Source organism: Trematosphaeria pertusa (assembly GCF_010094035.1).
Source record: "Trematosphaeria pertusa strain CBS 122368 unplaced genomic scaffold BU26scaffold_1, whole genome shotgun sequence".
Taxonomy (NCBI): domain Eukaryota; kingdom Fungi; phylum Ascomycota; class Dothideomycetes; order Pleosporales; family Trematosphaeriaceae; genus Trematosphaeria; species Trematosphaeria pertusa.
This window is the reverse complement of record NW_022987212.1, coordinates 3,668,558-3,693,445: the sequence shown is the minus strand read 5'-3', so window position 1 is coordinate 3,693,445 and position 24,888 is coordinate 3,668,558. Positions and strand designations below refer to the sequence as shown.

The following is a 24,888-nucleotide window of genomic DNA, read 5'->3' as shown; positions in this document are numbered from 1 at the left end:
AACAAGATCCGGACTGCGTAGTACGAGAGGGCTGTAGCTAGTGCCATAGGGAGGAGAAACACCCCCATGTCCAACTGATGCCGCATGGAGCCATCGTGAAGCTTAGCCGGGCGGAAGCTGTCCACGTTGACGTAATGGGAAGACATGTTGGCCATGTTGGTGTATAGAGAAGAGAGGTTGTAGGATTTCCCGTTCGTGCTTCGCTGCGGAGTGATTATCGTTGTTTAGCGGTAATGAGGCTATATCAATATCCTCAATGCTGCCTAGGTACAACATGGACCCCGGAGTCTCTTGCTGGATTCGGCGGTTGACGGTGACACAAAGGGGGCTGAGACTGGGGCTTGTCGAACGTAGCGAGATACTGGCGTCGTACCTGCGGAGCCAGGGCTCTAGTTGTTGATCTCCAGATTAGTGGGAAGGAAGGAGCCACGCTAACGCAAGGACCACCTATTTTCCGCCGATAGTCGACCCTGTCGTTTCTCTTTCTCCCCGACGCACGCTTAAATATCATCACGCTCTCATCTCGCGGTCTCAGCCTTAGCTCACCATGTCGAATTCTCCAGTCAGCGCTGATGCCGCCGCCCGCTCGGTGCTGGTTACAGGTGGCTGCGGCTTCCTGGGCTCGCACGTCGTTGACGCCTTCCTCGCCGAAGGCCGTTTCCGGGTAGTCGCTGTCAGTCGGAATCCGAACAGAAATCGCCATCCCGAAGCGGAATATATATCGTGCGATGTGACCAAGCACGACGAGATAGCGGCCGTCATCCAGCGCGTCAAGCCCACTGTCATCGTACACACCGTCACCCCCGGCCCGTTCGCCCCCGCTCGCTCTCATCACGAAGATTATGCCGCTACAAAGAACCTGGTTGCGGTCGCGGCCAAGGCAGCCTCGGTGAGAGCCTTCATCTATTCCGGGTCCGCCGAAGCCGTCTCGAACTTCTCTGGCGCCCGCAGCGAGCCGCTCCCGGAGACCAAGGCGATATTGCACACCCCCGACTCCACGGCTTCAGCCTATGGGCGAGCTAAGAGCGCGTCGGAGACCCTGGTCCTCGAGGCAAACGGCCAAGACCTGCTGACCGTCGTGCTGCGTCTGCCAGGCATGTTTGGTCCCCGAGATGTGAACATCTCACATAACCTGCTGAAGGCGACGGGCACTTTCGCGACGCGGATCCAATTAGGGAACAACAAGGTCGTCCATGACTGGCTATACGTTGAAAACGCAGCACATGCCCACGTTCTCGCAGCAAAGGCACTTCTGGACCCGGAGCAAGCCGCGAGGCAACGAGTGGACGGCGAGGCATTCTTCCTCAGCGACGGCGTGCCAATGAAGTTCTGGGACTTCGCCCGCAAGCTATGGGCCGCTGCAGGGGACGAGAGGTGCATTCGCGGGGACAGGGTCTTCGTCATCCCATGGAGCGTCGTACTGGCAATGGCCATCCTGAGCGAAGCCATCTGCTACGTCTTCACCTGGGGCCGGAAAACGCCTGGGCTGACTCGACTGCATGTGCACTATATGAAAGAAGGAGCGTGGTTTGATATTGAGAAGGCGCGGCAGAGGCTGGGTTACGTGCCGCTGGTGGAGACAGACGAGGGTATTCGCCGAACCGCTGCATGGTTCCAAGAGAGATCGCGCGGCGCACGGAAGACGACGTGAGCAAAATAGCAGCGGGAAACGGGCGTTAGCCGTATGGGGGTGGGATGTGGATGACTAAGACAGTTATGGTTAGCGGATCGCTTGGTTGAAGCCCGACCCGCCTTAGTGGCTGGGCTAAGATAAGATCCTAGTGCTGTTCATTTACACATGCATAAGATGAACGGGCAAGCTGGTTGCGTTGTTGTACAGTAACGTCGTTGTGATGGATGAGGCCTGGACGTCACCATTTTCCCGTTTCGAACGTTCCACAGCAGTGCTGTGCCCCCCGTGAAACGTTGGAAACAGCCCCAGCGCTCTTTCACACGACCAACCATCCAACATGGCATCGTCCCCAGATTCTCCAGCTCTAGCACTCGAAACCCCAGCACAAACCTCATACGCCAAAATGGAGGAGGACGCAGAACCGCGCAAAGACTGGCGTTTCTGGGTCGTCTTCCTCTCGTGCTGCTTCCTCGCGCTGCTCGTCTCCCTGGACGGCACCGTGGTCGTCATCGCGCTCCCGCGCATCGCAAACGACCTCCACATCGGCGACGACTATGTCTGGGTCGCGAATGCCTTCTGGCTGGCCGGCACCGTCTTCCAGCCGCTGTGCGCGCAGCTGTCGGATATCTTCGGCCGCAAGACGCCAGTCTTGACCTCGATTGCCATCTTTTTCGTCGGCGGCGCTGTGACGGGAGCCGCACAGTCTGGTGCTGCGCTCATTGCGGGGCGCACTGTGCAAGGTCTTGGTGCGGGCGGCATCATGCTGCTTATGGAGGTTGTAGTGTGCGACATCGTTTCTCTGCGCGAGCGCGGGAAGTACCTCTCCATCGTGCTATCTGGCGCTGCCATTGGAGCTATCGTGGGTCCACCCATCGGCGGAGCTATTGCGAACCATAACTGGCGGTGGATCTTCTTGATGAACCTCCCCATCTCCGCCGCCGTGTTCCTGGTAATGGCCTTCTTCATGCGGCTGCGGTTCACCAAAGCAGACAGCTGGCGCACTGCAGCGTCCCGCATCGACTGGATCGGCAGCGCCCTCTTCGTCTGCTCCATCACCTCACTGCTGCTGGGCCTCGTGTTCGGCGGCGTGCTCTTCCCCTGGCACTCCTGGCACATCATCCTGCCTATCACCCTCGGCGTGCTGGGCTGGGCCGCGTTCCACATGTACGAGAGATCAAAGTTCTGCCCCAACCCCGCCGTCCCCAGCCGGCTGTTCGCAAACAGGACGTCCGCGGCAGGCTACGCCATCATCTTCGTCCAGTCGATGATGTTCACCTGGACTGCCTTCGAATGGCCGACCTACTTCCAAGGCGTGTTGCAAACGTCGCCGCTCAGAGCAGGAATCAACTACATCGCCTTCGAAGCTTTTCTAATCCCCGCAGCTGGTGTCTCCGGACAAATCCTCACCAAGACGGGGCACTACCGGCCTCTGCAGTTCGCCGGCTTTGCGCTCCTCACGCTCAGCGCGGGGCTCAACATCCTCCTCGACGCCGGGACCAGCACGGTGAAATGGGTGTGCTTGATCGCTGTGAACGCGCTAGGCTTAGGCTTGTTGCTTCCCACTATGCTGCCGGCGATCCTCGCCTCGCTGCCTGAGTCGGACATCGCACTCGGGACGGGCATATACTCCTTCTTCCGCAGCTTCGGCTACATATGGGGCGTCACGATTCCCGCTGTTATTTTCAATGCGTCGTTCGACCGGTATTCGGGGCAGATCAGCGATGTAGGTTTACGACAGGCCCTCGGGCAGGGGAAAGCGTATCAGTATGTGAGCGGCGCGTTCCTGCGGAGTCTGTCTCCCGTGTTGCGGGCGCAGGTCGTGGGTGTTTATGTGCAGAGCTTGCGGGTGGCGTGGGAGGTTGCCGCGGCGTTTGGATTCGTCGGGATATTGCTTGTGTGTGTGGAGAAGCATGTCACTTTGAGGACGAAGGTGGAGTCGGAGTATGGGCTGGAGTCTCGGCCGAGGAGGGAGCAGAGTCAGGCTTGATTAGATCGACTTGCTATATCATACATTTTATCGATCGCAATCCTGCACGAGCTGTGCCCCCCTGATTCCATAGCAATGCCTATAACTTGCGCTAATCCCGGAGACTCACCCTGCATGGATACCCCTCCGACGGATGCGCCCCCGCCCTCTCCGTCTGATACGCTCTATCGCCTCTATACGCAGTCACCCCCCTCCCCCCACCTTTCCTCCCCTTCAGCACATCATACTCCTCATAAGCAGGCCGAATCTCAAAGCTCCTCGCCGTCATAATCAACACAACCTTGATCTCATTCAGCGACAGCGTCTGCCCAATGCAATTCCTTGGCCCAATCTCAAACGGCCGGTACGCCCCCGGCGCCGGATACAGCGCGTGCTCCGGCCCCACGAGCCACCGTTCGGGAAGAAAAGCATTTGGCTGCAGCCACGCGGACGGGACGCGGTGGATCGTATGGTGCGAGATCAGCAGCGTGAGGCCGGCGACGGGGAGCGTGGTCCCGCGTCGAGTCCGCACGGAAGAGCCAGGCGTCCCGATGCGCATGGTGGCTGCGGGCGGGTAGAGGCGCAGGGTCTCTTTTATCACGGCGTGCGTGTAGCGGCACTTGCTGAGGAGTGATGCGTCTTGCTTCAGCTGGGCCGCGGCGCGCGAGGGGTCGGTGCCGAAGACGGCGTCGTGCTCCTCGCGCAGCTGGGCTAGGATAGAAGGGTTCTTGGAGAGTAGATGGTAGGCGAACACGATGGTGCTCGAGGTGGTGTCGTTGCCGGCGAAGAGGAATAGACGGATCTGGTGGATCGCTGTCTCTAGGAAGGCGGCGTCTAATCGCTGCGAGGGCGCTCCGCTCTGCGCGGAAATGTCCGCTTCGATCGCTAGATCCATGACGGATTTGGCGCGGCCTTTTGCTGGGGAGGGGGATGGGCGCTCCTGCTGGAGTATTTGGAAGCGCTTTTGCAGCTCTTTTCGCACCCAGGAGTCGACGACGTGCCCGTTGTACCACTGGACGAAGGGCCGGAGGGGATTTAGTAGGATTAGCGGGTCCCAGAAGGAATGCCATTTTACTATGTTTCCCATGGCGCGGACGAACACGTGGTGGTCGTAGTCCTCGCCGATATCTGCATCCCTGTTTCATCGTGTTAGATCAGAGTCGTCTCGAAGCAGCCCATAGTGTTCGGAGACTTACAAGGTTACTTTCATAATAACCTCAAACGTCAAGCGCGTAGTAAGCTCATCGAGGCACAGTACACCTTTCCCCGCACACTCCTTAAGCGTCTCGCAGAACCTCGCCACGGCATCCACAACCGGCGGGAGCTGCTCAGTCATCACGCCAGTACTAAACCCCGGATTAAACAGCGCTCTCCATTTGCGCCAGTCCTCGCCATTCATAGAGAGCAGCGTCAGCCCGCCCGTAATCGGCCGAATCATCTCCTCATTCGTCTTGACCTTGGGCAGGTTGAGCTTCTGGCAGACGTGCACGGCAGCCTCGGGGTTGAAGACGACGAGCATGGCCTCGCTCAGGGGCCAGATGTCGAGCAGGAACATCTCGTCAGCGGCGAAGCCTGCGGCTATTTCTGGGAAGACGAGGTTGATGTTGGCGAGGGGAGGGAGGCGGCGTGCACAGCTGTAGAGCAGGAAGATGTGGCCGGAGAGCCAGCTCCATGCCGGCATTGGCTACACAGGATTATCAGCATTCGCTGTGAGGAATATCAGCGTAGCTCACCATGCCCTCCTTGCGCAGCCTGTTGATCCATGAGCGGTGCCTGTACAGTCTCCAGCAGAACCACACCAGCGCGGTGCAAACGAGGACGAGCAGCATCGACGGGAGATTGCTCGCAGCCATGACGGCATGAGCAACCGCTCGCTCGAAGCTCGATATCACAGACGTTGGATGTAGCCGGGCTAAGCTTTCACCATCGCGTGGTTAATTCCAAGGTTCCTCCGGGTTGAGGCGCAGTTCGTATCGCTTGCCTAATTTGGCGCTTTCCGGATTTGGCCTCGCGTTCGGTGGTCCCTTCCTTTGGACCACGGCGCGTCGGGGCGCAGCCTCATCGCACAGGAATTAACCAAGATGCAGCGAGCTAGAGAGATCGTTAGATCGCACGTCAGAATTTAGCTGCTTGTAATGATGCATCCGCTTCATATGGATGTCGGGAGATACGTCCCATCCTGGAGATCGGGCTTAGAAAGCGCGTTACACAGCATTCCAGCTCCGCTACACGTTGAGCAGGACCATAGCCTATAGGACCACAGGATGATATACTCTGGGCCAGGCTAATTCCGCGCATATCCCCAACAGAGCGGCTGGCGGCCAAGATTGCTAGAATCCTCCGCCTGCGTGGTGCTATATCGTCGGTCCCCGAGGTGCGTACACCCCGGCCCTTTCATGCGCAAGCCTAGCAAGGGCTGCGACCCAGTTTACAACCACACCCATAACCGCTTGTTGGGCAGAGGTACAGTCCCACTTGAAACGGCCCCGGTAGACGCAATGCATTCTCCGAAAGCCTGCCCCACGTGTCCGATCCTTGAACTCTTGAACTCTTAAACTCGTAACCGGGACGCCTCCCATCGCACCTTCCCGACCAGTGCGGCTTTCTGCTGAATACTGCCTGTCCATCATGGCGACCGATGTCTCAGCCTATATCGATCTCCTGCCAGAGCAGCTCCCTCCAGATCCCGCTCGCGAGTGGAAGATCAACCATCCGGGCAAAATCGACAAGCATACTTCGCAGGTAAAGAGCTTCCTGTGACTGCGGGATCGGAAAGCAGATGTTAACCAACGACAGGTTCTGATCGGCGTATTCACTGCTTTTGCCACCATAGCAGTGGCTCTCCGCATCATCGTCCACCTCCGAAAGCGCGGCAGACTCTTCGTCGACGACTACCTCGTCTTCTTCGCCACAGCATGTCTCCTCGTCGAAACCGGCGTCCTCTACCACAACCTGCACATGATGTACGTTGAGGCAACGCTCGCCCACGACCCGAACAATATCGCGCTCTTCACCCGCGGAGACCTCCAGGAGTTGATCAATGACTACCTGAAATGGAATAATATATATATCGCCTTCGCTTGGACGACAAATTATGTCATCAAGCTCTCGTTCCTGGCGTTCTTCCGCGTGCTGGTGAGAGATGTTTCGAGGGGGTTGAACTGGTACTGGTGGTTTGTGCTGTGCTTTACCGTCGCATCCTGGCTCTTCAACTTCACCGAGAACATGATACTGTGCGGGGCCAGCAAGAGCTGTAGGTATCCTGTCCAGCTCGTTGATACCGTGTCTAACACATGAGCCGCAGTAAAGTGTTTCCCATATCCGCGATACAACCTCGAAATGGGCGGTGCCAGCACTGCTGCCGACATCATCACCGACATAATGATCGTTTCGATTCCCATCTTGCTCCTGCATAAGACGCAGCTGCGCCTCAGCCACAAGATTCGCATCCTCACGTTTCTCTGCCTGAGCATCGTCATGGTCGCCCTTGCCCTTGCACGCCTCATTCATGGCCTGACTCGCGACTACTCTGGCGTGCTTACTTTCTCGATGATCTGGACTCATCTGTGGCTGCACCTCGAGAGCAGCGTTGCGGTGCTCATGGGCGGCGTTACAGCCTTCCGAACTGTATTCGCCAGGCAAGTCAGAGACGATGATAAGGCCAAAGGGAGGAGGTCAAACTCCACCCTCTATGAGTATGTCCTGCGCTTCTTCGGCAAGAGCAGGCCAGCGGACAGCGAGATTAGCTCGAGCGTTGGGGAGAAAAAGGAAGGCTTTTTGCAAGGCCCGCGGACCGGAGCGTCGCTGAAGGGACTGCGCACGTTTATAAGAAGGCATGACAGGGAGCCGGGCCATACGACGGTGGAAGATACGATGGCGAGTTGCACGTACGATCCGCTTGAAAGCTATCACAACTTCAAACGCCACGAAGACGGGAACCAGAAGACGCCCAGTAGCACAACATTCCAGGGTAGTGGCAGTATTGAGGTGAGCACCCGCTGCGTCTATGGTTCTTGGAGTAGCTGCTAACGGGTAAGCAGGATTACGAAATGCCGGGACGACCGCTGCCGGTACTACAGACACATAACATGGTCTGAGTTGGGCGGAAATGAAATACAAATCTTACCAAGCTCTTCTTGATGGCGCGGTGGTCGGATTTCCTCGCACCATAGCAATGTAGCTACGAAATAAATCGACAGTTGTCGTGAACCGACCCCTAAGGATATTACATGTCAATCTTCATCGTCCTCGCCGTCGTCCTCATGCGCCGTAGCCCACGGGCTTCTCCTTCTTAGAGCCCTGCCATACCTCGCCAAGACGAACGGAATGGGCACCATGACCACCGACATGGCTGTCAGGATGAGGCCCGCCTTCTTTGTGCCCTGGCTCACAAACAATATGCGTCCCAACAGCGGGAATCCCGCCCCAGCCACATTCCTCACGAACCCGATGCCCGCGAGCGCAGATGCTGAGTATGTCTTGTATGCGTCTTCCGTGTACGTCAGGGTCATCAATATGAGAGTATAGAAGGACCATCCCCAGCATGCTGATGCGAGAACCGACGCAATCGGGTGGATCTCCGGATGTGCGGTGAATGCAAAGACCAAAAGGGATACCGGGAGTACTACGGCGGCGAGCTTAGCGAGGTAAACGCGTGCTTCGGGCACGTCCTGGTGCCCGGCTTGTGCGATTCGTCGTTGATAGTAGCGCTCTTGGTAGATGTTGGTCAGCAGCCCGGTAGTAATCCCAATTACAATGCCCAGAAATGAGAGCCCGACACCGATTGTGTCGTAGCCATATCCGTCGGGTCCGAAAATGATGTGGAAAGCGCCATTGAAGAGGAAGGAGAGGCCGTAAAGGTATCCATTGTAGAGGGCACTGAACTGAACGATGGCTTCGGTGGCTAAAAAACGGAAGGGGCGTGTAAGCGCTGTTCCGAATAGTTGCTTGGGACCGCGCTGCTTCAGCTGATCTTGCACGTCGAGGCTTTCGTCACCAGTCGACTTCCGAGCTGCCTTGGCTCGGCGGTGGAGTATGACGCTGTGCCTGGTCTCTCCAAGCGAATAGAGAGCGACTGTCAAAATGACCCAGAATGACAAGCAGATGAAGAACATGATGCGGAATACGCCGTGCCACGTTCTTCCGTGCGCAATGAAGGAGAAGAGCACGAAACCGGTCGGTGACCCTCCAGTCGCCGCCCACAGGAACCAGCTCATCGCGGGGCCAGTATCGTGGTGATGGAACAGATCCGCAATGGTGCCCCCGAAATTCGAGATTGTTACTGAAGAGAAGTAGCCGGAAAAGAGTCGTAGGACCAGGAAAGCCCCCAAGTTCTCCACAAAAGTCGTCCCCAGAAGCAGGAGGAGGAAAATGCCGTAAGAGAAGACGTAAACAGGCCGTCGACCAAAGTACTCCGAGAGCGGAGCCAAGCTCATGGGTCCGAATGCCAGACCCAGGACATACATGCTCAACCCCAATGTCGCGATTTGATGGGACACCTTCATGTCTTTGGCGAAATCTGCTGCGGCGGGTGAAAATCCCGACGCGCCCCAGCTAACGCTGAGATCGATGGGCATGATGGCCGCAATCATGAGCCATTTCCGCACCCGTGGCCAGTTCCTAGGATCTTCTACATCGCCGGGCGCGAATGCGACGACGCGATGGTGGTGTTCCTGTGACGCAAGAAGCGGGTCGTTTTCGCTCGCTCCTAACGGAACGGAGGACATTGTTTGAGGGGCACAAGGTGAATATGTCGCTCGACGTGGATAACATGCCCGCTTGGCACTAGGTGGTTGAGGGAAGTTCTGTTGGGGGGTTGGTAGAAGACGAGGCGACATGACGCGATTGGAAGTAGCACGCGTCATGGTGGGGCAGGGCACGTGCTTGTCGATTCATCGCCCCACCTGCACCTTTCCGTCAGCCATTGCGGAACTACAGAACTCGATTCTCAGGAGTGGGTTGGCCTCGTGCCAGGTGACCTTTGGAAAACATCAAGAATGAGCTGGGAATGTTTCAATTACTGGCAGGGGTCGATTGATATCCTAGAAGCTCTTTCCATATTGCTTCACTCCCATCTCTCTCTCGACTTTTGCTCCAGTCAAAGACCAACGCGCACTGGGACATTCGCCAGGACATTCATTAGTCCTCGGGCAATGACATCACGTTGCCACAAGATCTTGCAGATAGGAGTCTGAAGGATACGGATGCCTGTATATTTCCGAAGTCTGTACCAGCGCTTGAAGTTTTCTAATTCGCAGAGAACTGGATATATCGACCTGGAGCTCGTGTTCAGGCCGGTACACCGAGCTCCCCCAGAATGTTCCGGCATCCCAGCCTCAGCCATTCGTCCACAGTCCTCTGTTCAGACACCCAGATCGATCCCATCATTCCTCCCGCATTCGCGCTTGCCTGGCCCACCCATGCCGCTCTCCTTGGGATCACAATCATCCAACCTTTCCAAAGGATGACGTTGTGTGGACAAGGACTATCAGCCTCAGGCAGATTCAAGCATCCTCTCGCCTGGTCAAGAAGGGCCCGGTATATATCCAGCAAATTTGAAGCGGATGTGGTGTGGAACCCTTCGGGGAAATGATGTGTGAAATGCCGAAAGGGCACCTTCAAACGCTTCTCCTCGTCACCGGTGAACGACTCGAATGCCCGCGGTGGACCCAGCAGGCCCTGCAAGTGCTTATGCACGCGGCTACATCCCGCCGCTTCGCCGCAATTGTAGATAATGTACGTGTCATCCATTGATGTCAACACCTTCAACGCAGCCTCGAAATCGCTACGGTCCATTGGCTCGTGCTGCCTTAGGTACGAGTTCAGCGTTAGTATCAAGAGCTGAGGCCTGTCCACGCAGAACAAATTCAGAGCCAGGTCATGAGTGTCGTTCAGCCTTGCGATCTTCAGCCGCTCATCGATGCAGTACATGTCGCTGCCCGGCCCCCATTTTCGGCTGGTATCGAATGTCGGCCCCAGCGCCGCTCCCACGATGTTTGGCTTCTTCGCTTGGGAGGGGCAAACTCGGAATTCCACCTGCAAAGTCGCGGTCAGTACATTTAGCCCCCTAGCAGTGAATGCGTGGAGGCATACGAGATATCCTTCGCAGTCTTCTTCAATAACCCGATGTGGTCCATAAATGACGATGCCCTCAGAGACGAGCTGATCGAAAGTTGCAAGTATCTGCTCCTTTCGTGGCAATTCCATTGCCCTGGTGGGGAGAGCCGGTCTCTTGACCGAACAGTTGTCGCTGTTCTACGAGGGTGTAGGGTTTGTTGAAAGAGCCAGCCGAAACGCGCCAACGTGGCGCTTGGCACGGAAGAAGCCTAACTTTCCGCCCCCACACGCCTCGGTTGCATTGCGTGGGGTGGAAAACTTTAAAACGCAGTTAAAACTGAGGAGCTGGCCCTATTTCCTGATATTGGTGTCTCATAGTTTCCCTTGATAGAGCCCTGAACCCACGTTCTTATATCTAACGTACTGTTTCAAAGTCACCGTGGCCGTTGTGGAAGCGATAGCCTTGGATGGAAGATGAAAAGCCTGCAAGGCCTGAAGGGTGCACCACCCGCCTCAAAGATGCAAGGAGTCGACGATAAGGAGAACGACGCGCACGGTCCAGAATACTCCAAGCTGGAGGCCACGCTCGTTACTGCGGATGTGGCGCCTCGGCCAATCTCAAGGGACGGACAACATGTCGCCAGACACGCTGAATTGACTGATCTCAGCGTCAACGAACTAGACCACAACTACGCCAGTAACATGGATCCTGCGGAGTATCCGTTCGCTCGAATCGATTCCGCCCAAGACTTATTCTCCGCCGTGCTCTATCATGAGCATCTCGACAAACCGCAAAATTTCAGCGATCAAACGAACATTGACTGCTTCTCCGTGCAGGAATCGGGGGCTGAATGGTTGCATTTGCATGAGGACAGCTTGAAGGCTCTGGTCGAGGGCATGAGTGAACGATGGAACAACGTCTCTGCACTAACCACGAATGGCGGTGAACCGCAGGACTCTATGGGTCGAAAAGCCTTGGTCTTCTTCATCCCTCTGATTGCGACTACTTCCGATGCATCGTTCAGGAACGCACTTCCCATGACCAGGTCCAGCGTCATCGACCTCTTCTCTTCATTGTCATTGAACCCAGCATTCCTGCAGAACATGCTTGGCCGTCCGGATTACTGGGCGCCGCAAGCCCGATGGGACCAAGAATCCGATCATTTCCTGGGCTGCGACTTCTTTTGCCAGCATCCGCGATGGAACCTGCAAGTACAAGGCGCTCCTCTATCCGTCTATCTAAGATATGACGCTCAACGCGACCTTACTACATACATCATATCGCATAAGCCGAACGACACCGTAGTAAACTCCCTTCGTGCGCTCCTCCACCATACGACCAGACATCATGCGCAAACCCATATGGCAAATATACTCCTCGACAGCCCCCTAGACGTGCACGTCATGATCTCCCAGCTAAACTTCGAAGCCTCCAAATGGCATGTGAACCGCTTCCGGCGCTTCCAATGGACCGTCGTCAACAAAGTCGACGACCACCTCGCAGGCCTCGAAACAAGCGACCGCGATAAACTCAAACGCCTCACCAAGGAGCTGCAGATCGTTTCGCAAAATGCGGACTCCCACATGGCCAATGCACAAGTCTTCTTATTCACTGCCCGCGGAATCCAAAACATGGCTACACGCTTACAAGTCTCCAAGCACGCCCGCATACGCCAGCGCACGCTCGACATGCTCGAGTTCCTCATCGAGAGCATGGAAAAGCAGCAAATGTGGTTCTCAAACTACAAGAGTCGGAAGGACAGCACGATGCGCCTCGTATTCAATCTCGTCACCCAGCAGGATGCGCTCAATAATATCGAGCTAGCAGCGGATATGAAGAGGGATAGTACGAGTATGAACGCTATTGCGGGGCTCACAATGGTTTTCCTGCCTGGCACATTCACAGCTGTAGGTTATCCCTCGTTACTTTGATGCATCTATGGCCTACTAACGAGGGAATGTCGCACCCCAGTCAGTCCTTAGCGCCAATATCTTCGAGTCTTCACCCGGCGTGTCGTCGTTCCTAGTTACAGGGCTCTGGTGGCTGTGGCTTGCGACCACGCTTCCCATCACCATCGTCACCATCCTGTGTTGGTGGTGGTACAAGAAGACGAAGGAAAAGAACGTGCCGCGAGTTGTGAGGAGCAAAGATGATGCTACGAGCACAGAGAGTGGAGGCTCCACGCAAATGTGAAAGACCAGCCCTGCCGCGCTCCCGGTGGTTCGAGCGTAAAGACGACCAGCTTCCATAAGTTTTGCCATATGATCCCGCATATCGCATAGATCCGCTCCGCTATGGTTGCACCGCTCGAGCGATCACTCCGATATCGTGGATTCAGATCAGAGGAAAGGTCCCGTCTCGTGTCCGCAAGGGGAAATGATCCTGGCGCTTTCCGGTGCCCCGTAGTGCCAGTGAGCCGCTACCCAAGATGTGTATTGGAGGCTTGACTGCCATCGTCATCAGACTAATGGTATCCCTTGCTCCTAGTAAGCAAATTTAGATTGGACGCTCCTGGCCTTGGATTCTTCGACGACGCATCTTTATCTTCAGCTTCCGACAATATTCGATGGAGCAACATGAACAGATTCTGCTGCACCTAGGGCGCTAGCTAATTGCATTGGCTGGAGCCCGATCTGTCCGGTTGTAGAGTGCTTCAGCGCAGGCGAATTATTGATGCTTGCGGGACCAACTGCCTCCACATCGGGAGCGGCTACATCCGGGCATGGGGGTGTTCCAGAATCTTCTCAGTTGGAGTCTGGAATAAACGCTACCTATATGCTGGGCGATACTGATTCAGGATTTCATTGCTCGGGTTTTACAGCATGGTCCAAGTCACTGTAGCTGGCGCCGTATTAGCCATGCATGTAGCCATGTCCGCACATCCAACACTATGCCTCCGACCTTCTACCCAACTCAAAAAGATTCCTAGCCTCGGAAGCGCCATAATAAAGACGATCACACTGACGATCACGTGACCTCGGGCTTCATCAGCCTCGCGACGTATTCCAACAATAGGCAATGTTTCGAACGCTTCAAAACACTTAGCGCCTTTTCCATCGGATCGTGTTTCAAATGAGCCTACACGCACGAATCGATCTTATTCATGCGCCTCCTGGCGCGTATGTTTCGTTGCAGCGAGAGCCAACCGTTCGCGTAGCACAGCCGCAGATGTTGGCGCTTAGTTTGTTGGCCACCACAACGGCTACCGCCAACCATGGAGCTGGGCTATTCTTATGATGGGAGTCCGTGGGGTAGATGGTGTCTTATCATCTACGCTTCTTTCTTCTTACTCTTCCTAATACTTGTTTGAGGCGCAACGTTCTGTGAACGTTCTGCGTAGTGAAGGACTTTCTTTTCGCGCTTCCGTTCCTTTGAGTCGACTCGAAGTCGGACTCACCACTATCTTTCTTTTTAACTAGCCTCCGAGAGGCACAGTTAGTTGCTTGAAAACCAACACGAGGCTAATTCAACCGTCTATTCCGTACGAATACCAATCGATAGCGTAATTCGATCTTCTACGGCTCGGCCTCTTACACCAACACCGAGGCATTCGGTTCCTTACCATTTACGTTGAGCGAAAGACATCCGTAATCCGATCCACTCTCTCGGGCCTCAACCGCCTACGACCTATTCTGAATATAAATATCCTCATCAAACCTCAAGACCGAACCCTCCCTCGCACAATGGCAGCACCATCCTGCGCCTTCACCTCCGGCATTCCCAATCCACCAACAACCTCGCCCTCCTGCGCAGTCCCCATTGGCGGCTCGAACTCCACCCTGCTCGACACATGCTGCAACGGCCACATCAACCCCATTAACACATACTCCGCGCCGGGTGCCGACGACGATTGCTACCAGTACTGCACAACCGATGCTGTCAACGATGTGCAAGGGTGCCTCACTCAGAAGTTCGAGGCGTACGATAAGAATAGCCCGGCGTTTCAGTGCTTCAATGTCGCGCCCGTCAAGGCGGCGGAGAGCAAGGGTGGGAGAATTAAGGGAGCAGGATGGATATTGAGGGTAGCCGTGGGGTTAGGTGTTGTGGGAGCGGTTGTTGGGATGGTATAGGATATACGGGGAGCTCTGGGACCGGGGTTTCGGGGCTAAAATGGGCGAGTAGAAACATTCGTAATGCCGCGTATTAGTAGCTGCATTTCCAGGCGTTCACGATTGGGCTGGGACATATCATGCATTGGAAGGGCGCCGGCGTTCTAGGGCCGCATTAGAGGCACTGATGCATGATGAATGAAATATTAGACTTTCACTCCCACCTATGCATGCGGTCTTCGAATCAAGCCTGTTCACGAGTCGTGTTGGCTATGGCGTGAACGCCATATCCGATTTATCCATCGACCTTACACAGCTTCCCATTCTGAGTCGTAACACCCAATTCCGGATCCCTAACCTCCCACTCATCGCTTCCAACGGCGGTCACGGCGTAGAATAGACCGCGCGGGTCATACTTCTTCTTGATGCTCAAAAGCTTCGAATACTGGGTGCCATAGAAGTCCTCCTTCCAGTTCGGTTCATCCACCGCAGCCTCGTTGAGGTAGGAGCCACCGAATTCGTTAGCGGGCGCGACATCCCTCCACGGCTGGAGAATGACTTCTTGCAGATTCCGATTCGCCGCCCCGATCTCAGCGGCTGAAGCGTTTTCGGGGAACTTGAGCGAGGAAGAAATAAGAAAGACCTGGGTGTGACGCCAGGCGGACGACACCGCATTGTCGACGTTCTGCGGGTTCTGCGGGCTCTGAAAGTAGCAGACGAAGTGCCGCGCATTCTCGATATGTGTGCGAAGTTGGGTCCAAGTGGTTTCGAGTTTATCGCGATCGGTCCAGTGGGATTTCGGAATGAGTCGGTTTCCGGGGAGCGATGTCGCCAGCCCGAGCGGAAACCCGTTCTTGCCCCAGGCATCCCAATACGCGGGGAAGAAAGACTCGTAGTATGTGGTGTTAAGCGGCGATTGATACGGAACGCCTAGCTCCTCGACTTTGTCGAAGAAAGGCTTGGATAGATTGGCGAATGACTCTTTAGTGTGGCCAGGAGCAAACCAGGAGGTCATTCTGAGTGTGATTTGCCCGTTGGTATTGAGGATGTGGAAGAAGGAATATGTTCCGGCATCTGTATATGCGGGAAAGGACTCCCAGAAAAAGCGCAGCACCTGGAAGAAGTTCTCTCGGGAGACGAGCTGGGAGGCATCGGTGCTATTGCCTAGCATGAATGTGGAATGCGTCACTTGGATCTTCGGGTGAGCCTTGATGATGGCTGAGGTGACGATGCCGTAGGTTCCACCTCCTCCGCCGCGCAGAGCCCAAAAAATATCGGGATTGGATGTCTCAGACGCGGTGACGAAAAGCCCATCTGCGGTGACGACTTGGTAGGCGAGTACTGAGTCTGCAGCCATGCCGTAGTACCCGCTCAGAGGGTTGTGCCCTCCGCCCTGCAGGTACCCGCCTACATAACCGACGCTCTGTTGCACACCATGTTAGCTTCATAGACCGACTTTAGCATCTATGGTTTTGTCTTACTTCGCATATGCCTCCTTGAACTGTAACACCCTGGGCATCTGCAGCCCTGTAGATCTCCTGCACCGTTACACCGGCGGCAACCTTGAACGCGGCGCCTGAATACCCCTCGGCATCATAACTGGGGAGATACTGAATATCCTTGAGGTTGTGGGTCCAGATCGCGAGCGACCCTGCACCGGATGATTTTCCAAGGTAGCAGTGCCCGGTATTCTTGATAACGAGACGAATGTTGAGGTTCCGCGCAAAGTTTATGGCCAACTGAATTTGCTCCACGCTGGAAACATTGACGGCGTACTCCGGGTATCCGCCAAGGGTGCACGTATCGCCGGAGGTTGTGTCATTTCGGGCCATACATGTCTTTCCCTGGTAGATAGGCCACATGATGGAGGTGGGATCATCCTCGCTACAACAAGCTCAGCATCCGACTCAGTAGACACTTGCAAGCGGAAACTTACTGCGTCGAAGGGGTTGTAAAAGCTCTCACGAGCGCATTGCATTTGGCTGTATCCCTTCTCCCCCATTTGGAGTTGTAGCAAACCGATGCAATCGGGACAGTGGGAACCAAGCTATCGTTGAGCAGCGACTTGAACGTGTCCCATACTTCTTCCTTGGGCCACAGGTCGTCTCCTGGATAAGTCTTGCACTCTGGCGTTGCTCGCTCCGAAAGCGTCAGATTACTTTCGAAAGCGAATAGATCGGCGATGGGTCCGGTTTGCTCATCATTTCGAATGCGCTCAATGAAGGCGTCGGTCAATTGGACAGTCTCGAAATCGAAAAGAAGACTGCCCTCAACGATGGAATGTACGGCGGCAGGTCCAACTGGAATGGATGGTTGCGCAATTCCAGCAGCAAGCAAGTATGGGAGTGCGACGAGAATGGATAGAAAGGAGTGCGTAAGAGCCATTGCAAGTACCAATCGTGGAAGATACAAGGTTTTGGAGTTGAGGCGGAATGACTGCAATGGGCGTATGCATGAGCATTCCCCACTTGAAGGACTCCTACTCGTTGACCGGACCGCAGGTTGATATGCCACTAAAATAACCTGACTTGTAGCGCCCTCGGGGTTTCTCTTTCTCACTTTTCTGGAAGGAGACGTTTACCGGCGACATTGCTGTGCGGAAAGCGACCCATTTAAGCACGATGTGCGGCGGTAAGCCGAAGGTCAACATTGAAGGCGGGGAAGAAGGTACAGCAGAAGGCCAATTTGATACGCCACTGAACGTGGGCGAACGCCCCGTTCGATATTGCCGCCAAGGCTTTATGGATAAAGCCAGGCCGCCAAGCTGGGCCTTCCGTTCACTGGTGGCTAGGGCGTACCCGAGGGGGTGGATCAGGCCGTGGTGTCCACTTCCGTGGGTACGCCCTGTAGTTTGATGTTCTTTACACAGGGACTTAGTGGCGGAATACTCGTCCGAAGCGCTGATTCCCCCATCTGTATTGTGAGATCAGAAAGCAAGCAGGGTTCGACGCTACTTCACGTCTCATCCCTGAATGAGACACATCCTCCTACAATGTGGAATGGGTACTCGCATAAAGCGATGCCCTGGAAACAATCCTTGGGTCTGCTGATAAGCCGATCCTCGAACGTACTCACGATGTCGACTTACGCTTCGGTGGGCCCAGAAAGCCCTCGATTTGTGAGCCACAATCACCAGCGTCCTTTAGCTCCACAGCCTGGTCGCATAGTGGCCCAATCTTCAGTGCCGTGGCTCGGAGTTTGCGAATATTTGTCCCCCATGGAACATGAAGCACTTCAAGACGGTATGCAGACCGTTTAGCTGAATAGCAAACAAAAACCTCTTTCGGGGATTTACGCCGGCGCCGATGAACATGTGGGTACTCGCATTGCGTCCGAAGGCTTGCCCAAAACCGAAAACCTCCAGCTACGCTGGCGGTACACCCAGCAGCTTGATACTCAACTTCAAGCTATCAAAGCATCGGAGGCTCCCTCGCCAGTATGCTCTAGGAACGAGGGCCACGAGACACCATCACCTCCTCCCTATCTGCCTGATCATGACCGGCATGAGCTCTTTTTCCCATGTGACCCGCCAGCGATGCGGCCCCATGCTCCCCCGCCAGACCTTGAGAATCAGCGCGCACCCCTTAAGCGTTCGTTCACGTGGCCAAAGCTGATGAAGCGCGGCAGTGATCTTGCGGGAGGATTCCTGGGCGCAGCGCTCACGCCTCCTTGCTTTACGGGCTCGCCTGACGAACTTGATTTCACCTCGGACGTAGAGGCGCAACCGCAGATTGTAGTGTTGCCTCATGACTTAGAAATGCGACCGAAGCGAGGTTCCGCAGCGATGTCGTTGCATGACGTTGAAGCACAGGGGCGCCCGAAGAAGGTGAGCCCGTTCCAGAAGGTCAGGACGCTTCTCCGCTTCACTAGGTAAGAGGATGCCCTCGAAACTTTTAGGCGCAGAGAGTATGGGAAGTAGTAATCATGGCTTTCCTGGCGCGCTGCTGTGATGCTGCAGTCGTGTAGGAAACTTTAGCAAGTATTCCGCAATGGAAATTGGACATCATACCTGATAAATAGAACGCTCCCCTTGTCGTAAGCACGGCGCCCACAAAGCCATATGATAAAGCTCATTCAGTACTCGTTGATCTAGTCCGTCAGTCGTGTGATAACTGGCTTCGCACAATGTCACAGTTGCCAACATTGTCCACTGAGGCTGCATTGTGCGCAGACCTTCCCCTGCGACGCCAAAGCCTTTCAACACGTGTTTCTTTATAATCCTTCTCGTCCCTCAGTCAAAGAAGTCTTCTTCATGGAAACCGGCCGCGCAACCCCTCCTACAATGACCGCAACGACCACTCGTGCCGCCACGATGACGGCTGCTCGCCAGGAGCGAGTAGGTACGCTAACTCTTAGAGCTCAAGAAACAACAGAAAAGCGTTCGCGAAATCGTCCGAGGTCGTTGGATGTGAATAAAGCGAACGCCTTTGTCGAAGTGGAGGCTACTGAGTCAAGTGTGCGTCCGCCACATACGGGCTTTCGGCGCAGCCGGCCACAACCCCGTCCCCTTGACGAAGACCACACTTCTTCTCTGTATCCAGCTATTCCTACGTCGCCTCCTCGTTCACCGACTGTATCGCGCGTTCCAAACGCGCAATGGAACCGCTCGCCCGCGTCTGCGCAGTCCCTTCCAGTTCTCCGCCCGCGCCCGCTGTCCGATGGGCCCATGGGGCACAGCTATTCTCCAGTTTCCGCTCGTCCCACTGGATTTGAGTACTTCCTCCCGTACGAGGACTATCCGCGAAATCGTAGGTCCATGTTATCCCTCGCTTCAACGCTCTGCGAGGCGGACGAAGCGGCAAACACGAGAATTACGGAGCGTGTGTTTACATATACGCCTAATGAGACGTATGTGATTAATGTTGAGAAAAAGGCCAAGGTCAAGTGGTACAAAAAAGGTGCGAAGCACGTGAAGCGGTTCTTCAAGGATGCATAAAATGGTGTCGTATATGGATGGTGATGGGGCTGGTTCTAGATGTAGAGCCGGGTACTTATCCTATGTGAGCAACTTTAGCGATATGGTGCATAAATAGATCCCGAACTTATACAGACGTATACATCCACCGGAATATAAGTAATTATATATAAGGGAGCTCATACATTGCAGTGTAGTTCCGAAACTGAGACAAACTCACCCAACCTTTGATCTACAAAATCTTGTCTATGAACCTTCAACGCCCAAAAGTTGCCGCGCAGTAACTCAAATCGATAGAACGGTTGGCCTTACCCTGTCGGCGATTAGTCAGAGGTTCGGTGACCCCGGTGTACTCACATTGGTCAGCAGTGATGCTTAAGATTCCGCCAGATATCAGAACATGATATAGCACGACTCGATCCTATCGGTCACTAGGGCATGACCAGCGAACATCAACGATCTATATTCTTCTTCCTTTGCTTTTCTAGCCCATAGAGCTACCCAAGCTGCTCTCCTCCAAGACTCTTGATGTACTTTGTCGCATCCCTAGAACTTCGTGCACGGGGAGTGGAACCTGCGCAAACTAGTCCAGTCGAACAGCGTCGAGTGATGGGAGTGGGTTGAGGCTTGGCTGCAATGATGTTCGTTTTCGCAAGAGGACGCCTTCCCTTCCGAGGACTCGTCTCAGCTGCTATTTCTCCGCCTACTGCACGAGGTCCACGGAAAGGAACGGGTCTTGGTCTCTTCACCGAAGCCTCCCGCTAAGGCAAAGCGGAAGCCCTACCCGTATGCGATGCCTTCAGCCGCCGCCGGCGACCTGTGACGCCCGTTTAAAGGAGTTCGAGCCACTCGCGCCATGTGGTGCCTGTCCCAAGAAAAAGGATTGTGCCACCGATAATTGGCTCGTTGACTATCGTTAGGTTTTTGTGGAGTGTGCGGGGAGGAGACATTAAATGCTGGTGTCTTATCGATAGCAGGGTTACACGTGGTAGCGCGTTGCCGATGCCGCACGGTGAACCGCCTCTCAACCACCGTCATTATTGAGGCACCAGCCTCCGTCCACGAGTATTGCACGATCTCTCGCTCATCGCTGTTCCCATTCTGTAGCTTCGCTTTGCCTTGTACCGCCATGGCCCTCATTTCGGACGTTGTGAAGTGTCCGGAGTTCCAATTTCCTGCGCCCCTGAGCACCTTTGGCATGCTCATGATGACTCCAGCGGATCCATTTATACTCTGTGGAGACATGAGGACTTTTCACGAAGGAGAGTCTTCGAGTACTCTTTTTGTAGCCGCTTCTCTCCCGTCTAACATGCTGGATCCACCCACAGGCCGGTTGCTGTCACAACTGGAGAGAAGTCGCGATGACCTCTAACTAATTGATGCTTCATCTAGGTCATACACCCCATCTACCCTCGCCAGACGTACCACCTAAGCCAACGGAATCGACCGCTGCATACATGTCGCGCGTGCCTCTGTGCATACGCCTTCGAACGCGTTCCGAGGTTGAGGTGGCGCCCACAATCGATCGGTTAGATAACTTTGCATGGGTGTCTGCGCATGGAGGCAGATTCCCAAATCAAGCGAGGCGCTGTAGGTTGAGATGGTCATGTCTGCTGGCCGCTGGCGTCGGAGCCTCTACAAGATTGGAGAGCAAGAGCGCGTACACCAGGGACTACCATTGAGCCTACCTACATCGAGGCTACATGTGATATCCATACACCCCGCGACCAAACGTGTACCTCTTGTGGGCCCAACGGCAGGTGTAAGTCAAGCCGATGCAAGCCGATGCGCCTGCCTTCAATAGAACGGTCGTTACTTAGTGTCCGGAGCCGCACAGAACCCGTCTGCGGACATTACGACTCACAACTTCATAGCCTAGGTGAGATAGGTAGGTAGAAGTACTCACCGGCTTAGGCACTATATCATTCTAGAACTTCCGTGTGTAGCCTAATTTCGTAGCGGCCCGCTGCATCGTATCTATAGGATGAGGTTGTAAGCTGACGCCAAGGGACCGGTCAATATCTCCTGGTACTGTTCTCGCGCGAGACACTCAAGCCGCATCAACGCTGTGCTCCAACTCTCCGATTTAACGTTCACCTCGTGCTTTGTCTCAGATGCATGCAGCTTGACGAAAACGATGGCTTTATTGCAGAAAGTTGTCGGGACCATTTTTCTGGTAAGAATCCGACCGCTCTAACCCACCACATCAACCATAACCGAAACAATACAGTATGTCTTAACGAAAGCGATATATCTTATCTACCTCCACCCATTGTCGAAATATTCCGGCCCGAAGTCATGGATCCTCTCAAGAATCCCGTATCTGGTGTACATGAACAGCGGCAAGCTTCCCTTTCGCATCAAAGAGCTCCACGATACGTATGGCTCCGTCGTCCGTGTTTCGGGTGACGAGCTCAGCATTAATGATCCGCAAGCCTGGAGAGACATCTATAATCGGAGGGATATGCTGCGTCCATCGCAATGGGGAGGTCGGCCACCGGGTGTGGAGGCGCATAGCTTAATCTCTGCACCTGCAGCGGATCACGCGCGGTTTCGGAAAGCTTTGAATCCCGCGTTTTCTGAGAAAGCGACCAGGGAATATGAGCCTGTTGTCCGGGCTTACATCGAGAAACTGCTCTCCCGGCTAGACGTGGCGGCGACGAAAGGCCCCGTAGATATCGTCGAATGGGCGAATTTTACGACATTCGACATTATCAGCGAGATCACCTGGTCGAAATCCTACGGTTGTCTCGACAAAGCCACCGGCCATGCATTCATGGGTGTCCTGCTGCATTTCCAAGCATTCCTTGTAGCTGCATCCATCAAGTACTTTCCCTGGCTCGATCGCTTACTGGCCGTCATCACACCAAAGAGCGCCTTCCGGCTGCTGGAGGATATATTCCAGGATACGCACGAACGGCTACACGCGCGCTCGATGATCAAGGAGCCGTCGCATGCGGACCTAGTTGGTCATCTGAAGTTGCATCAAGAGCAGGCCGCTGATGCCGACAAATTTCGCGAAGCCGAGATCGAGCAGAACATCCTCACCGTCATTGTTGGTGGGTCCGAGACTCTAACCACCGCCATTAGCGGCGCCTTCCATCACCTTCTGGCAAGTCCGCGCGTTCTTTCAAAGCTCGTGCACGAGATACGCTCGTCCTTTGCAAAGGAAGCCCACATCGACACTAATGCGCTCTCAAAGCTACCCTACCTCAACGCTGTAATCGACGAGACACTACGGCTTTGCCCTCCCTTCCCGGATATGCTCCGCCGACAAGTCCCGGCTTCGGGGGCGATTATTGCAGGCCACGCAATCCCTTCTCACACCACGGTATCCGTATCCTGCTATAGCATGTTCAAGTCTGCGTCATACTTCAGCGACCCCGACAGCTTTCTTCCAGAGCGTTGGATTGATGGGCGGGACGGTGCGGAAGCGAGAGAGGCGTTTCATCCGTTTGCGCTGGGTCCGCACAATTGCCTTGGGCAGCCTCTTGCGAGGATGGAAATGCGCTTAATGATTACATTAATCCTGTGGAGGTATGATGTGGGGATTTCGAAGGGTGACAGTTTGCGGAAGTGGGATGAACAAAAGATCTACTGGACGTGGGAGAAGCAGCCGTTGCTGGTGGGGCTTTCGAATGTCGATGCGTAAGAAGCGCGACGTCGCTTCGGGATGAAAATACAGGAGACTCTGTGAGCTGGGAGGGGTTTATTAATGTGGGTTCGAGTGCAGATGACGAGGTTTTGAGAGCCCTTTCCCTAAGATTTTCCTAATTAACACGTCAACCCTCCAACTACGCTACAACGTTCATTTCTAGCCCGATTCCTGTCTAACAAGGCCAGATGGTTCGTTATCCCTCGGTCGCGCAACTCCAGCCTGCATACTGTCTAATACACCTCAATCTATCTAATTATTGGATCAATTATGGTTTTCGAAGGCCTTTGTGCCGCTCCGCCTGCCTTTCTCAGCGTTGTTGGTTCGGCGTGCGGTCACCCGATTCTTGCCCCCATAGCATCGGCTCCTTCATATCAAGTCATTCCGCTCTTGTCACTATTACAAGCTCCCTGCAACGTCCGTATACGACTCTGTATTGCATATACCCTTTGACGACTGCCGTCGTCAACATTTAATCAAGACGAGAAAACGCTGGAACCGACCCAATCTCAACCCTCTCGCCATGATTCTCTTCCTAGTTCTCCCGCTCGCCTTCTTCGCTGTATCCGTCCCATCTAAATGTGTGAATGGAGACGAATTAGGGGAAAAGGTCAAGAATGTGGTTTGTCGCTGTCCCTGTATATTTTGACGACGAGTTGACTACCATCCACGATAAGCAATCCAAAGTTAACATCAAAGTATGTTAGCGAGTTGGACGATAGTTAAACGGCTACTCTTATTTCAGGACTTTGAGACTTGAAGTTTTCCAGCAGCACCGAGTACGCCAAGCGTAAGTTCGCTTCAGTTAAACATCCGTTCACAAGCCGAAATATGATAAAGGGATGCGTAGATCAAAGTCACATTCTGCCTAGACGAGGATAAGCATTTGCGCTTCGGGATTCTCGACATAGTAAGCAGGGAGTTGACAGCGGTCAATATGTCGGAGTAGTAGAGGGCGAGAGTATGACTTCCGATGAACGGGCGAGCATGGAGTGAGTACGTGAAAAGAAGACTTAGCACGACTTATACATATGTAGAAGTGGCCTTAGCGGAACAATGATGTTCGATAATGGGCTCGCGATATCATAAGTGAATATTTCTGCTGGTAAGTAATAACCACTTAAAGAAGCATAATATGGCAGGTGTATAAATAGAATGTGTTAGGATTCACATAGCTTAATGATAGCCGTATGTTTATACTGTCAGCTTGATAATAATTAGATGCCGCTTATGGAGCGGCTCGATTAGCTCTCACGCGGTTTTTTATGCTGCAACACTCTCTTCACGGAGTTAAGTATACCTAGGTACGACAAAGCTCTTCCCTAGTGTATTCACGAGGCTTCTACACTGAACGGTGTGATGAACAAGATCCGGATATCTCATTACGCTATTCCATGTCTGAATCATGGTACACTCCATCCGTCCACATATTCAGCGCCTTAAACGAGTCTTTTGTGTATTGATGTTCAACACCAAGGATCCGTTTCCGTCCCCGAAAGGCATTCTCCATAAGCGAAATGGCTTCCACATCATGCCCTAATTTCTTCAATATCCACGCGAGATTGTTCATGCTGGTCAAGGTATCTGGGTGCTCCTTCCCCAGCACCTTTTCT

At 54.3% G+C, this 24,888-nt stretch overlaps 13 protein-coding genes across 13 annotated transcripts in view; 7 read left to right on the top strand and 6 right to left on the bottom strand.

Moving 5' to 3' along the window:
* Positions 1 to 351: 351 nt before the first annotated feature.
* Positions 352 to 1,811, top strand: BU26DRAFT_32055 (C-3 sterol dehydrogenase/C-4 decarboxylase-like protein). The gene has a single exon (XM_033822052.1). It carries the CDS (start codon positions 548 to 550, stop codon positions 1,649 to 1,651), a length of 1,104 nt encoding a protein of 367 aa, XP_033691926.1. The 5' UTR covers positions 352 to 547; the 3' UTR covers positions 1,652 to 1,811.
* Positions 1,811 to 3,765, top strand: BU26DRAFT_32067 (MFS general substrate transporter). Its single transcript, XM_033822054.1, has one exon. The coding sequence runs from the start codon at positions 1,971 to 1,973 to the stop codon at positions 3,618 to 3,620; it is 1,650 nt and encodes a 549-aa protein (XP_033691925.1). The 5' UTR covers positions 1,811 to 1,970; the 3' UTR covers positions 3,621 to 3,765.
* On the bottom strand, positions 3,585 to 5,702 carry BU26DRAFT_513661 (cytochrome P450). Its single transcript, XM_033827673.1, has 3 exons — positions 5,333 to 5,702; positions 4,796 to 5,283; positions 3,585 to 4,735 (listed from the first exon to the last, which is right to left on the bottom strand). The coding sequence occupies exons 1-3, from the start codon at positions 5,450 to 5,452 to the stop codon at positions 3,712 to 3,714; spliced, it is 1,632 nt and encodes a 543-aa protein (XP_033691924.1). The 5' UTR covers positions 5,453 to 5,702; the 3' UTR covers positions 3,585 to 3,711.
* A 360-nt stretch (positions 5,703 to 6,062) lies between these two features.
* BU26DRAFT_32006 (uncharacterized protein) lies at positions 6,063 to 7,764 on the top strand. The gene is made up of 4 exons (XM_033822038.1): positions 6,063 to 6,341; positions 6,396 to 6,852; positions 6,904 to 7,586; positions 7,640 to 7,764. The coding sequence occupies exons 1-4, from the start codon at positions 6,228 to 6,230 to the stop codon at positions 7,694 to 7,696; spliced, it is 1,311 nt and encodes a 436-aa protein (XP_033691923.1). The 5' UTR covers positions 6,063 to 6,227; the 3' UTR covers positions 7,697 to 7,764.
* Positions 7,765 to 7,831: 67 nt separating this feature from the next.
* Positions 7,832 to 9,436, bottom strand: BU26DRAFT_527153 (polyamine transporter; the record flags this gene model as incomplete). The annotated part of the gene is made up of 2 exons (XM_033830753.1): positions 7,832 to 9,306; positions 9,427 to 9,436. 2 exons carry the CDS (start codon positions 9,434 to 9,436, stop codon positions 7,832 to 7,834), a joined length of 1,485 nt encoding a protein of 494 aa, XP_033691922.1.
* Positions 9,437 to 9,675: 239 nt separating this feature from the next.
* BU26DRAFT_31978 (uncharacterized protein) lies at positions 9,676 to 11,010 on the bottom strand. The gene is made up of 2 exons (XM_033822031.1): positions 10,692 to 11,010; positions 9,676 to 10,634 (listed from the first exon to the last, which is right to left on the bottom strand). The coding sequence occupies exons 1-2, from the start codon at positions 10,803 to 10,805 to the stop codon at positions 9,888 to 9,890; spliced, it is 861 nt and encodes a 286-aa protein (XP_033691921.1). The 5' UTR covers positions 10,806 to 11,010; the 3' UTR covers positions 9,676 to 9,887.
* A 347-nt stretch (positions 11,011 to 11,357) lies between these two features.
* Positions 11,358 to 12,849, top strand: BU26DRAFT_527151 (uncharacterized protein; the record flags this gene model as incomplete). Its single annotated transcript, XM_033830752.1, has 2 exons — positions 11,358 to 12,563; positions 12,628 to 12,849. 2 exons carry the CDS (start codon positions 11,358 to 11,360, stop codon positions 12,847 to 12,849), a joined length of 1,428 nt encoding a protein of 475 aa, XP_033691920.1.
* A 1,069-nt stretch (positions 12,850 to 13,918) lies between these two features.
* On the top strand, positions 13,919 to 14,784 carry BU26DRAFT_31974 (uncharacterized protein). Its single transcript, XM_033822029.1, has one exon. The coding sequence runs from the start codon at positions 14,340 to 14,342 to the stop codon at positions 14,724 to 14,726; it is 387 nt and encodes a 128-aa protein (XP_033691919.1). The 5' UTR covers positions 13,919 to 14,339; the 3' UTR covers positions 14,727 to 14,784.
* Positions 14,785 to 15,000: 216 nt separating this feature from the next.
* BU26DRAFT_536873 (FAD-binding domain-containing protein) lies at positions 15,001 to 17,090 on the bottom strand (the record flags this gene model as incomplete). Its single annotated transcript, XM_033831376.1, has 3 exons — positions 15,001 to 16,128; positions 16,187 to 16,589; positions 16,642 to 17,090. The coding sequence occupies 3 exons, from the start codon at positions 17,088 to 17,090 to the stop codon at positions 15,001 to 15,003; spliced, it is 1,980 nt and encodes a 659-aa protein (XP_033691918.1).
* A 1,150-nt stretch (positions 17,091 to 18,240) lies between these two features.
* BU26DRAFT_599520 (uncharacterized protein) lies at positions 18,241 to 19,641 on the top strand (the record flags this gene model as incomplete). The annotated part of the gene is made up of 2 exons (XM_033835106.1): positions 18,241 to 18,575; positions 19,062 to 19,641. The coding sequence occupies 2 exons, from the start codon at positions 18,241 to 18,243 to the stop codon at positions 19,639 to 19,641; spliced, it is 915 nt and encodes a 304-aa protein (XP_033691917.1).
* Positions 19,642 to 20,400: 759 nt separating this feature from the next.
* On the bottom strand, positions 20,401 to 20,865 carry BU26DRAFT_499512 (uncharacterized protein; the record flags this gene model as incomplete). Its single annotated transcript, XM_033826414.1, has 1 exon — positions 20,401 to 20,865. One exon carries the CDS (start codon positions 20,863 to 20,865, stop codon positions 20,401 to 20,403), a length of 465 nt encoding a protein of 154 aa, XP_033691916.1.
* Positions 20,866 to 21,658: 793 nt separating this feature from the next.
* On the top strand, positions 21,659 to 23,517 carry BU26DRAFT_473486 (cytochrome P450 ClCP1). Its single transcript, XM_033825470.1, has 2 exons — positions 21,659 to 21,796; positions 21,851 to 23,517. Exons 1-2 carry the CDS (start codon positions 21,758 to 21,760, stop codon positions 23,270 to 23,272), a joined length of 1,461 nt encoding a protein of 486 aa, XP_033691915.1. The 5' UTR covers positions 21,659 to 21,757; the 3' UTR covers positions 23,273 to 23,517.
* A 1,145-nt stretch (positions 23,518 to 24,662) lies between these two features.
* Positions 24,663 to 24,888, bottom strand: part of BU26DRAFT_473484 (TPR-like protein) — a gene marked incomplete at its 3' end in the record, with an annotated part of 3,317 nt that continues 3,091 nt past the window's right edge. The window contains exon 4 of the mRNA XM_033825469.1: positions 24,663 to 24,881. Coding sequence (XP_033691914.1) covers positions 24,663 to 24,881 — 219 coding nt within the window. The remainder of the gene's footprint in view (positions 24,882 to 24,888) is intronic.

Coding starts and splice junctions, on each gene's coding strand:
- BU26DRAFT_473486 (XM_033825470.1), top strand. CDS start 21,758: ATGGCTTTATTGCAGAAAGTTGTCGGGACCATTTTTCTG. Junction 21,797..21,850: donor TTGTCGGGACCATTTTTCTG/GTAAGAATCCGA, acceptor GAAACAATACAG/TATGTCTTAACGAAAGCGAT.
- BU26DRAFT_513661 (XM_033827673.1), bottom strand. CDS start 5,452: ATGGCTGCGAGCAATCTCCCGTCGATGCTGCTCGTCCTCGTTTGCACC. Junction 5,284..5,332: donor GGCTGCGCAAGGAGGGCATG/GTGAGCTACGCT, acceptor AATCCTGTGTAG/CCAATGCCGGCATGGAGCTG. Junction 4,736..4,795: donor GTTATTATGAAAGTAACCTT/GTAAGTCTCCGA, acceptor ACGATGAAACAG/GGATGCAGATATCGGCGAGG.
- BU26DRAFT_32067 (XM_033822054.1), top strand. CDS start 1,971: ATGGCATCGTCCCCAGATTCTCCAGCTCTAGCACTCGAAACCCCAGCA.
- BU26DRAFT_31974 (XM_033822029.1), top strand. CDS start 14,340: ATGGCAGCACCATCCTGCGCCTTCACCTCCGGCATTCCCAATCCACCA.
- BU26DRAFT_32006 (XM_033822038.1), top strand. CDS start 6,228: ATGGCGACCGATGTCTCAGCCTATATCGATCTCCTGCCAGAGCAGCTC. Junction 6,342..6,395: donor TCGACAAGCATACTTCGCAG/GTAAAGAGCTTC, acceptor AACCAACGACAG/GTTCTGATCGGCGTATTCAC. Junction 7,587..7,639: donor AGGGTAGTGGCAGTATTGAG/GTGAGCACCCGC, acceptor ACGGGTAAGCAG/GATTACGAAATGCCGGGACG.
- BU26DRAFT_31978 (XM_033822031.1), bottom strand. CDS start 10,805: ATGGAATTGCCACGAAAGGAGCAGATACTTGCAACTTTCGATCAGCTC. Junction 10,635..10,691: donor AAGACTGCGAAGGATATCTC/GTATGCCTCCAC, acceptor GCGACTTTGCAG/GTGGAATTCCGAGTTTGCCC.
- BU26DRAFT_32055 (XM_033822052.1), top strand. CDS start 548: ATGTCGAATTCTCCAGTCAGCGCTGATGCCGCCGCCCGCTCGGTGCTG.